Source organism: Lutzomyia longipalpis, chromosome 1 (genome assembly GCF_024334085.1).
Source record: "Lutzomyia longipalpis isolate SR_M1_2022 chromosome 1, ASM2433408v1".
NCBI lineage: Eukaryota > Metazoa > Arthropoda > Insecta > Diptera > Psychodidae > Lutzomyia > Lutzomyia longipalpis.
The window spans coordinates 14,879,407-14,892,268 of NC_074707.1; the positions used below are offsets into that span (position 1 = coordinate 14,879,407).

Consider the following 12,862-nt stretch of genomic DNA (forward strand, 5'->3'; position numbering starts at 1 on the left):
TCGATACACTCAGTAAGGTAAGTAAATTACGAATAATATCTTTAGTTTTAGATGATTGACTTTAAGTAGAACACAAAGACCTAAAAACGTAGTTTACAGAAAGTATGACCATAGAATAGGGAAGAGTGGGAATCAAAAAGTTACTTAAGGGTTTAGAAAAAGCTAAAAATAACAAATAAAGGGATGACCGTGGGCAGTGAATGGGCTTCTTAAAAATCGGATTTTCAGTCTCATGCTCGGTTGACTAAATTTTTATTAAAAGCGTGTCTCTGTCTCCTCTCATTGGTGGCCAATCTGTACAGATTAAACCAATGAGAGGTGATAGAGGAAGTCGTGTTGTAGATCTAGTGATTTGTGATTATTTTTCGACGTAATTTTGTCCATTGAATGCCCTGAGGATGGACTTAAAAAGTCCGAAACGTCGGCTTTTAATAAAAGTTACCCGAGCTTGAGACCGAAAATCCGATTTTTAAGAAATCTATGCTTAAAATATATTTCCCAGACAGAGAAAGTGAAATGTATAGCTTATTTCTTTAAGATATATTTGCCCTAAAACTCTTTCTCATCATTTTGTTTTATCTAGCTACGAAATGTGAGATTTTGAGCTTTTTCCAAACCCTTAAATGATTTTTTTGCCCTTCTCTCCTCTAATGATCTAAGATGTAACTTTATTGAAAAGTGTTGAGTTACATTCCCTCAGTTAGGCCTTCAGATAAAATATTTTGTCTAGAAAAATTAGAAAATTGTGAAAAATTTTTCCAATCATTTTTTTTTGTTTGAAAGCTACATAAAAATTTCAATAGAAAATTTTTCAGAGAAAAAATTTTTCCCCGCAATATATTGGCCTTTGTATAATTATTTTTGTCGAGGGACTGTAAACCTTAGCTTCGACTGATCCACAGTCTTCGTTTCTAACGCATTCGAATAGACATTTTTGCATTTTCCGATTAAAAATGTAGTTGAATACTTTAAAGAAAAAAATCACTTAAGGGAAAGAAGAAGGAATCTGTTAAGGGAAACAGTTCCGGAAAATTCTTTCAAAATAACTATACCACAAAAAGCTTTTGTCAAATAGCAATTTTATGTACAGTAGAGAGCTTGGGGAATTGAACCACTTTCACACTGCCACATTTGGCAGTGTATCAATCCCTCATGGCATTGTAAAGAAATCTTTAGCACTATTTTGTAGGAAATTTATTGACATACAAGTTCTTCGTGGAAAAGTCTTCTGTAAAAGGGTGAATTTTCTATTTTCCTAAACTCATGTAGTATATGGGAGCAAAATTTCTTCAGAATCAGGGAATAAGGCAAAATTCCCACGGGATTCGATTTTGTCGCGATACGGCTTTCACATGAAATCATTTCTACATATAAATCAATTCTGAGAAATACACAAATCAGTAACGAAAGTTGATACAAGTGAAGTCCAAAAGAGCTTGAATCTAAGAATTGACGGTTTTGATGGACTATGGGGACGATTCTAATAAAGATCTTTTTCTTTTCTTTTCAGAACCATGGAAACGTGATTTTCTTTCAAAAACCCGATTAAAGTAAAATAAATTTCAAAATCTGATACTTATAAGATTTTTCACTTGATTTTTTTTTATTTTTGCACTTGAATTTGTAAATTTTTATTAATTAAAAAAAAATATTTGGTAGAGTCATCCATCCTCCTTGTTTCCTCGGATAACTCCAATGCTAATTTCAATCTCAATTTATCGGCATATGCATTTTTTGATTATTTTTGTTTCAATTTTGAAATATAATCGCTTGAAGTGAAAAGGACTGTTTTTATATAGAAATTCAATTTCAATAGAATGGAAAGCCATTAGGCGTGTTCTCAGCTTGATTTTTAATCAAATGAAAGGTAGGTTTTTGAAAATACAATACCTATAGATTTCATTCATTTCACCTGAATTTCCGAGGAAATACGCTGAAAAATCAAACTAACAATTTATCTCGCTTACGTTTAAATAACTTTTTTTTGCATCACACAATTCCAGTAATTTTTGATCCATGAAAAGCAACAAATAAAATGTTGAATGTGGAAAGAATAAATTAATTAATTTGGTTCTTCATAAACAGATTTTTCGCCCCAATATAATGAAACTTACCTCAAATCTTAACTTTAATTTCAAATGAAAAAAAATCATTTGAGATTCAAGAAACATAAATATTTTGAGGATTTATGGAAAAATATAAAGTTCACAATTTTTCTGAGTTTTCTTTGATGTTGAGCACCACAAAAAAAAGAATAGAGCAACAACAAAAAACCTTATAGCGACTGCTGTCCACGCTTGGGAGAAGAGCGAAATAATTGTGATGATATCGATAAAACAAAGTACCTGTACAAAAAAAAGGTATCATTTTGATAAAACACCAACTGTTATTGAATCCAACAAGAAAAAGCTTCAGTTGGGTGTTTTTCTACATTTCCACAAAGAAAAAAAAAAGAAAACCACATTCCATCGCTTCGGGGATATTTCTTTTTGAAGTACAATCTCCCTTAGAAAGAAAAAAAAAGTATCCTTATGAATTTCCATAAAGTTATGGAAAATATGAGATTTATCGTCATGTCCAAAGAGATGGGAAAAAATTGTCACCATGAGCTACTCTTTTACAAAATACATTGTACTACCCTGTATACATTCTGCGATATATAGCGACAAAAAAAGAGCTTTCTGTATGATGAAGAAGTAACCCCGCCGTGTATACACTGAAAAAATATTATCCTTGCTGTAACGGATTTAAACCTAAACAAACATGGGAATTTCTGATTTTTTACCACGAATCTGCACCATGTTTCACATATATGTACCTTGCTGTACCTGTGAGCAATTTACATAAAAAATCAAAAGCTTATAAGCTCGCACATGTGGGATCATGTTTTAGTTGGAATTTAATTCAAAGTTGCGACGTCAAAAGATAACTCAATTTTTAAATGTTTCACGTGAATTGAATTTTAATTTTAGCTGTGTTTCTTTCAGACACAGCTTTTGTGTACCGAGCAAAATCGAAAGTCGTCAGATCGGGCTCAAACTTGGGATGAGCACGAATTAGGGTCCCCACATTCCAAAAAACGTATGCGCCAAAAAAAATTATAAACTTTATAAAGATTATAAACTTAAATTGCAAGAGAACGGTGATAGATAGAGACTTGCGGTAAACGGCAAAGTTTAAAAGTCGACTGGAAGACGTCCGATTATGACGTCAAATTTTACCCCCCACCCCTCCGTCCGCCATTTTGAATAACCTCAAAATTTTGTTTTCGCTATATCTCAGCCCCGGTAATAGCTAAAAATCTGAAATTTTTATATGTTGTAGGGGACATCAATACCTTTCCAACGATACCTCATTTTCGAAAATCGGTCAAGCCGTTTAGTCAATATGGCCGCTACAATTTTTCATCGAAAATCGACCATAACTCGAAAACGGCTTGACCGATTTTGATCAACCCGGGGTCAAATGAAAGATCTCAACAAACCCTACAACTCTCTAGAACATCAGAGGTTTCAAAAGTGACCGCTAGAGAGCCAAAAATCAAAAACAAAATTTTCGATTAGTTTTCGATGAATATCTCGAAAACGACGACATAAATTTTTTTCATTTTTTCATATGTTGTAGCTGACCATATTATCTAGTTTCATGCCAAAAATGAAGAAAATCTATGGATCCGTTCTCGAGATATAGCCTTCCAAAGTTGGCATGACATATCTCGGGTTCTACAAGTCCGATCTTGATCAACTCAAGCGCAAATGAAAGGTTTCGAGAAACCCTACAAATGTCTAGAACATTGCAACTTCGAGAAATGATCGCAAGAGGCGCTAAAATCGAAAACAAAGTTTTCAAAAATTTCGAACTCGAATTTTTCGAAAATGGCGACATAAATTTTTTTCATTTTTCGATATTTTATAGCTGACTTCGAGATCTTTCAAACAAAAAAAAATTTATGAAAATCTATGGATCCGTTCTCGAGATATGGCCTTCCAAACATTTCTTGGGGGATGACTTTTCAACTTTTCCCGACTTTGCGCGTATTTAAATTAATTCGCGTTCTAGTTTGCTCTCACAAAATTGATACACTGAAAGAAACACAGCTCTCGTAAGCTTGATCAGCTTACCAGTACATTTTTTCTTTTCAAATGTTTAAAAAATGTTTGCTGGTATGAAAAATCTATGCAGCTGTTATGCACTTTTAATTGCATTTTTCTGTGCAGTTGCCGCTGTATCCTTGTAGTATCTGTTTAGTGATTTATGTGATATTTGGCGGTATTCTAGGATAAATATAAAGATCAAAATAAAGAAAAAAACCAAGATTTGGTATTCTAGTTTAAAATTCCAAGAAATTTTCAAGATAATCTTGGAAATTCAAAATATTTCAAAATTTGGTATTCTAAGATAGAGATTTACGGTCGAACCATAACCTAAAAATCTTGTTTCTCCATACAACTTCCAAGACTTTTAGTATTCTGAGATACGAATCAAAATCAAAATAAAGATTTACAAAATGAGCTGTCAAAAGAGACTTGGATAAAAATATTCCAAGATTCTGTATTCTACGATAGAGATTTACGGTCTTATTATAACGTAAATTGTCTTGGATTTATGTGAAATTCCAAGACGGTTTTGGGGTCCTTTGAAAAATTGGTTTTCAAATGAGGTAAAGGCAAAGTAAATTCAGAATGGGAGATATGAAAACTCTTGAACAAATAGGGGATGCAGATGCAAAATGACGGGTTTTTGCCGGATTTGTGTTCACTCCATCTTGCTATTGATGGAGTGACCTCCGGATTGGGGATCTCATCCCCGGATTGTCACATTCTGGACAATCCTGGGATGCTGGTGCAAAAATGTTTGTTTTTTGCCGGAATTATGGTCACTTCTCCTTTGTAATGATAAAGTGACCTCCAGATTGGGGATCTCATCCCAGGATTGTCACATCCTGGGCAATCCTGGAATTCTGGTGCAAAATTGTGGGTTTTTCGCCGGAATTGTGGTCACTCCTGATTGGTAATGATGGAGTGACCTCCAGATTGAGGATCTCATCCCAGGATTATCAAGTCCTGGACAATTAGGGGATGCTGGTGCAAAATTGTGGGTTTTTCGACGGATTTATGGTCACTTCCTATTAGTAATGTTGGAGTGACCACTACTCTGGCGAAAAAACCACAATTTTGCACCAGCATTCCCTAATTGTCCAGGGCTTGATAGTTCTGGGATGAAATCCCTGGTCCGGAGGTCACTTTATCATTACCAATGAGAAGTGACCACAATTCCGGCGAAAAACAAACATTTTTGCACGAGCATTCCAGGATTGTCCAGGATGTGACAATCCGGGGATGAGATGCCCAATCCGGAGATCACTTTATTATTACCAATGAGAAGTCACCACAAATCCTGGAAAATTTTTTTTTTTAAATTCCCCAGAATCCTAGGATTGTCCAGGATGTGACAATCCTGGGATGAGATCCTTAATCCGGAGGTCACTCCATCAATAGCAAGAAGAAATGACCACGATTCTTAAGAAAAATTCAAAATTTTGCAGTAGCATACCCCCCCCCCCCAGTTACCAGCAAATTATCATAACTGGAGGCAGAAAGCACCTCTCCGACAATATTCATTCTATTCCCGGAGCCATAATGCCTGGGAATAATAGCCGAGATTATACAATCAAGGCTCATGCATGTAATGGTCATAAGGAAAAAATTCCCATAAAGTGTTTAAATTTCGTTGAATTGTCATCCGAGAGCGAACGAGAAAGCGTAATAAAAAAATTTAATGCGTTAGAAAGAGATATCGCTAAAGTTTTCTTGGCGCGAAGCTGAAACCAAGAAACTGACAAGTAGGATAACGCAAATTTTTATATTACTTTTCTGGATAATTCGTCGTAAAGTAGAATACCGACAGTCTTGGTCTTTATTTTGATTTTTATCTTGATCTTGAAAGGTGTCTCTATCCTAGAATACCACCCATTCTTTAGAATTTTAATGTAGTTTTTATGCACATTCACGCAGTTTCATCTTGTCTTAATAAAATTCTATTAAATTGATTTAATAAATAATTACTTACGCAGTTTTTGTGTAGTTTTCTTACAGTAATCGTGCAACATCCTTGAAGTATGTCTTCATCGTGTAGGATCTATATAGCATCATTGCAGTTTTAGTGAAGCAATTTTGCATTTTTAGTATATTTAGTAAGTACCCACGCAGTAACCCTGAAATAATGTATGTAGTAGCATCCTTGTAGTACCCCTACTATCTTTATATCCTCTAAGCATCATGTGATTGATACCGAAAAGTGCAGCCGCTTGTGAGATTCGCATTTTTTCAACTTCTCACTACCTTTACTGCGTTATTTATTTTGTTTTTATATCCAATGGCGCGGTTTTTCTGACGTACCGACGCACCATATTGAAGGTTACAAAACACAAAAGAGAAGCGAGTACGCGACGGTGGTCAAATAATGTGTTTTTTGTAAAAGAAAGGGATGGCAAGTATTAAAGAGAGAGACAACATTTTTAACAATTTACCCCAGTGGAAATTTAACATCTCGCCCCAAGTGCTATTTTTTGGAAAAACCATTACAAATGAAAAATCAGAAAATTTTTATTGGAAAATTATGATAAAGGGCTTTATTCAACGACCAAGAAACCCTTGAAATTTCAGTACAAAATTCAAAGATTTCAAGAGTTTCTTGGTCGCTGAATCAGGCCCAAAATTTACATTTAGCAATATTTACTTTGCATAAAAAAGTATATGGTAAAAAAATATATGTGGGAATGGTAAATTTCCGGTCCTCGATAGAGGGCGCGGGAGAGGAAAAAAACACAGAGAGAGGGTGGCAACAAGAGCTATCAGACGTTTAAACTATTTTTTAGAAATAAATCGAATTACTTTGTATTTTAATACATTCTTACATATATAAGGAGAATAAGCTATTTGAAATGCAGTCGTGATCGCGCAAAAGACTTCTCCGTGGTAAAACGGCTTCAAAATGAGGAAATTTTCCATCGCAGTGGGACAATTAGTACTATTGGAAAGGTGGGATACTAATTGTCCCACTGCGAAGGCAAATTTCCTCATTCTGAGCCGCTTTACAGCAGAGAAGTCTTTTTGACGACGGTACTACTGCGCGATCACGACTGTATGCTAAAGCATTGAAAGTAACTTTGAGATTCGAAAAAAAAAATATTTTTTTTTAATAAATCCCAAAATATTTGATCAATTATTATGAAACTTTCTACGTTTAGTTAGAGGTATAAAAGGTACCTTTTGACTAAATTGGAACAATTACGAACTGAGAACAATTTACTGATATATTGCAATTCTGTTGTCTTGTCTTTTTTAACTTTTTGCCACAGTTTCCCCTATGCAGTATCCTTGCGGTTTTCATCAGTTTCAATGGTCTCAATATATCATCTTTACACTAAAATATCTCATTTTGATCTTCATGGTTTTCTTTATGGCTTTTTATGATTTTTCCTTGAATTTTTAGCACCTTATGCTGGATTAAAGAATATCAAATTTATATCGCTAATACGATGGTGATGAATCAAATAAATTGAATAGCTCAGAGGAATAGTTTGTGGGGTTTGTGGTATGAATAATTCCGTGTGTGGCGTACAAAAATTGATTACAAACCGAGGGTGAGAAAGAGGACACTGCGGGTGCCAGATTGAGAAATCATTTCATTCTGTATTTTTTTATTACCCACTTTTTTTTTACATGCATTTCCATTTGATGGGATCTCCATTTTTTTGATGTCGAGATCCGTGATATAACGACTTATTCATTTTTTTGTACATAAATTTGGATATATTTACGTGTGTTATGGGGTTGTGCTTCAAAGTTAGGTAATAATACTGTTTGCTTATCGTTTTCAAATATTTCCTTCTCCCTTTGCATGCTTGTCCTAATTTGGATCAGGGGAAAGGATACTGGAAGGATATACGCATTTCTACGAATTATGGCTTACATTTTGTTTTTACTCTTGTCTAATTGAATACAATATAAATTTTTCTTTCTTTTTTTTTTTTGATTTTGTCTAAAAATATTCTTGTCCTACACGACTAAGAGTCCATCTTCCATTTTTTTGCACAAAAATTCATATATATGATGTATAATTGGCTCACTGAAAAATTTGTGAGTATAATAAGGGGATATGGTGTTCAATATTTTTATTCTAATCATATATCTTTTCTTGGGTTGTGCATTGAATTTCCATATCAATTTTGGGTGATAACAATTTCCATATCAAATTGTGGCACACCTCGCACATTTTTTTCTTTCATTTTCAATAAACTATAAATGTTGAGTTTGCTTCAGATACATAACTCTCTATTGGCAAATATCATTGTACCAATTTTGAAATGTTGTTAAAGGTCAGATAATTATTTTTTATGTTTGAAATTAAATTAAAATATCAGGGTTCAATAATTTTATTTATAATGTATTTTTTTATCATTTTTTTCATATAGCCGATTTGTTTAATTTTATTGTTTGGCGTAATGTAATAATATCAAATGTTCATTAAATATGTACCTCGATTGATTTGAATTAATTACTGGGGTGGTACCTATACTTCTGATTTTCCATTTCACGTGGAATATATAATTTTGTAAATATTTAATTTCAATTTTCAGATGAGTGGAAGTTCATAGAACCACGAAAAATTAAATTAAAAGTGTTTTATTTGTAAATCTTAATTTTCATGTTCCTTCATCGTTTTCTGCTTGACTGGTATTTGACTAAAAAAACTTTATTTTTCAACTCATTTCATCTCAATAAAAAATTAAGCAATACCACCCCAGAATTCAAGACAATATTTATAAAAATATATAAAACAATTTTATAAAAATATTTACAATTTTTTCTAATACATATTTCAACATTTTTTAAACTAATAGATTTAAAAAAAATTTATAAGCAAAAGATTCTAATAAAATAAGAAAGAAATTAACTTTTCTTGTGTGAATATTTTTTTTCCAGGGGCTGTATTCTCTAAGAGTGAAAAGCTCTCGTGATAAACTCCCAAAGGGTTTTTGCAGGAAAAAAGCGAGGAAAACTTCATGTGAGCATGAACTCTAAGAAAAATAATGCATCCGTGATAAACTCCCGTAAGATTTTCCCAGTTTTCACGATTCTTTTAAAGCGCTAAAACCTTCAGGGGTTTATCATGGGACTTTTTCACTCTTACAATTCTTTCGAAATAGGTCTTATATTATCATAAAGATTTTTTTTGTAAAAATATGAAGCCAATCCGAACTATACAAAAAAGTTCGTCGCCTTGTTAGAGAATTTATGCCCAGGACTTTTCTATTGTTTTGTGCCAAAAGAGAAAAAAAAAAGATTTTCATCACCCACATAGTAGTGCACATTTTATGGCCGGGAATTTCTGGACGACAACAAATTCATCTGTCATGGCGTTGTGCCATATATCGGCGCATGGAGGATTTAGAGTAGTCTCTCGAGATCTTCACTCTCAGCATCGCTGGTCCCCGTTTCTGTGTCTGAATACTCCTCCCCACGATTCCTCCGGCAGCAGGGGTAGCGTCGATGGTCGTCATCAATGTCACTCCAGTGCTCAAACTCTTCCTTGTGGTGCTCCAGGAGCATCAGGGATGGGAAGAGACTGTCGCAGCCGCTACACCTGGAAGGGCACAAACAAACATAATGCGGTGTCAGTCAAAAGGAAGCGGGTGGTCGCAATCACATGCTGTGGAGATGGGGATTTGTCAGAGGGGGTGGTGGCACGTCTCTCGGTAAGTCACCCAAGGGAGTTTCCAATCTAATTGTGAGGTATATGTGTATATATGCGTTGTGTATGAAGGAGTTACCCAAAGGACTATGAGAGAGGGATGACTGCGCGCTTCGAGTGCCGTGGGCGATATCATTTTGCGGACGTGCTTTTCAGTATGAAAGCTTTCACTCTGGGCGAGTTTGAGGGGGCGGGTGGTGGCAGAGGGCGGCCAAGATTGATGGTGAATGAAGTCAAATGCACAAACTATCGCTCGCCAAGGGAACTCTCTGCTGTGCGCGGGAAGGGGTGGGATGTGTTGGTGTGTCTGTCAACATTGCGAAACATATCCATGGGGAAACAAGAATAAATTTAATTAAAGCTCCATCTGCAACCTCAAAATTTGCAAGTAAATTATTTATTTAGTAAAATATATAAATTCTCCTCGCACGACTGTTTCCCACACCTCCCGCATAAGGCGAGGGTGCATGTGTGAAGAGTCATGAAATATTTCTCCTCCTGAGGGATTTTGGGGTAACTGTGGGAGAGTGTAGAGTGCCATTTTCCATTGCGGATCTCAAGTGTCACAGGCACTCTCCACAAAATCCATTTTAATGGTGCACGTCACTGAAGTGCATTCGTCACTGTGGCAATCTTATTAAGGCACAAGAACAAAATCAATATGTGCCTAAATGTGAATTCACCAAACACAGAAGATCAATTGCATCATTGCCAATAATTGCGCAGAAATCAGAAATTGAAAAGAAATAAATTCTCCAGAGAGCGAATACCAGCAAAAAGTATCCCTTAACTGAATTCCGCGCAAGATTCTTTCAAATGCACTCCAACTGTGCAAAGAAAAGTTGACGGAAAAGTTGGAATTTTCTATTTCGCTGAAACAGAACTTTTGATTTCTCCCCCCCCCCACATTCCACAAACAATTTTCCAATCAAACATCAAAGAATTTTTATGTATAAGAGATTGATTTAATATACTTTTATGCCAAAATTCAATTTTACTTTGAGATTTATTATTCATGAGAAATTTTATTTTATTAAAAAATATATTTGCACAATCATGTGGGTAAGCTTTTGGTCGAAATGGTACCAAAGGTGGGTAAATAAAAAAAAACACTGATGAATGCTATATGCGGTATCAGACATGGTTCAAAGAGCAGGATTGGCAGAAATAGCTGGCAGACCCATTATTGGAAATGGCAGAAAAATTCAGAAGAAGGATGGAGGTTCTGAAATCAGTGAACCGCAGCTGAAATTTTTATAAAAAAAACTAAAGAACTTCTGAGGCGAAATATTAAGTAAACCTCAATACCGAAAAAAAATAATTAAAATTGGAAAGATTCATAGAACCGTAAGGAATTTTTCTTGTTATTTTTTAATTAGTTTTATTTTCCTTAAAGTTGAGCTTGAAATAACTACTGCAATGTTTAATTAAACCAATGAAATTTCACTTCCTTTAATTAGTTGTATTTTATTTTATATTTTATATAACTATTTGATCTGTTTCGTCTGTCTTATTCTAAGAATATATAATTCTTCTAAGAAATATGCAAGGAAGTAGGTATAATAAAAAGTTAGAGTATTAAATATACAAAACAGTGGAAGAACAATTATTTCTTCCAACGCTCGCAAAGCTCAAAAACAGTGTTGATTTTAATAAGCGAAATACTCAGAATTTCCTCAATATCTTTAAAAATAATTTAACCCTTTCGCAACTGCATGAAGCATATAGAAACATTCGGTTTATTGAGCGCGTATAAATGCTTCTTTAAAAAATTCCTAAGAATTTTAAGATGAAAATTGACTTTTATAGACAATTTTGAAATCAAATTTGCGAAAATTTCAAAAATTTCTGAGCATATAGGGGTTAAGTTATGATTTCTCAAAGAATTGACAAAACCAGTAGCGAGAAAATGTAGCATTTCCAATGATTTAGTGAATCATTGAATTTCTTTGAGTACAAAATGGATGCAACTGTTTGTGGATGATTGAATACTTTTCCCACAAAGATACTTTCTATTTCCGAACTACTTCTTGATGCTATTTGACATGCAAATGCGTCCACTGGCGCGTATATTTGCGATAAACATAAAATCAAATAGAGAACATCGAGTAGCAAGTATAAGAATTTCCATTAAAATTTCTTGTGGAAAATGAATAAAACCGTGAAGTTTATGTTTTCTCTTGAGGAAACTTGAGAATCACCCCCTCGTATATAACGTCTCCAATGCTGGTAGATTTAATGGGAGGAACAAGAACAAGTTCTTCGAGGAGAAAATTCCTCTCTCTGGTGGAAAGTGGAACAAGGAATACAATAATTTTTATTATGTAGCAAAAGGGAGAAATTTTTCCGATTGTTCGCGTGAAAGCAAATAAATTGCTCAATATTTTTTATCATTACAATGTGGGAGATATTATTCATCGTTCACCGCAGCGATTTTCCTCACACGCGTGACAGATTTCATTATTTTTGAGATATAACATATAACCATCTACATAAACATTCTATGTAGCATAGAAAATGTATATTCACGTGGCATGTGGGGGAATTATTTTTATCACTTTGTGAATAACTTTGTGGGTGGGAACTCGAAGCTATTTTGAGAATTTGTTAGCTAAAGGAATGCTTTACAATTAATTTTGGGAGAGATGTATGTAGGTAAATATTAAAATTAGCTATTAAATAATTATATTCAATATTAGAAAATCAAAGAATTTCTTCGGAAAATTGTATATTATGTGGGAGAAATAAACACATGAGATGTGACCTTTTCCTTAATTTTCTGTTTTTACGTTTCAGAGATTTTTGTCCCCTTCCTCAATAAGTATAAATTAATTAAAAGATTTTTGCATATTTTAACATTCCCTTTGAGACACACAACGCAAAACTTTTCACTGACCCTGAGACAGAGGGTGTTAAAAAATGAAAACTTCCAATAAAAAGTTCTTTTTGAATATTTATCATTTGTACATATATAGGATTTCCTCGGAGCTTTCATAGAGCTTGCAAAAGCTTCCACAGCGGGATGGTGTGAAATGAGAAAACTTCCACACCGTTTTATTCGCATTGTGTGCTCTTTTTGTACTCAATCTCGCTGCGAAAAGAGTGT

The 12,862-nt window shown here is 34.2% G+C and overlaps 1 protein-coding gene across 2 annotated transcripts in view; it reads right to left on the reverse strand.

Moving 5' to 3' along the window:
• Nucleotides 1–7,685: 7,685 nt before the first annotated feature.
• LOC129792709 (uncharacterized) overlaps nt 7,686–12,862 on the reverse strand; it is a 34,569-nt gene continuing 29,392 nt past the window's right edge. The window contains exons 4-5 of one of the 2 annotated variants that reach the window (XR_008750838.1): nt 9,311–9,648; nt 7,686–8,990 (exon numbers count right to left, since the gene is read on the reverse strand). Coding sequence is in view for 1 of the 2 variants with exons in the window: in XM_055832040.1 (XP_055688015.1) it covers nt 9,453–9,648 (196 nt within the window). In the remaining variant the exon portion in view is untranslated. Of the gene's footprint in view, nt 9,649–12,862 lie in introns of both variants that reach the window. The other variant, XM_055832040.1, reaches the window with a different exon arrangement.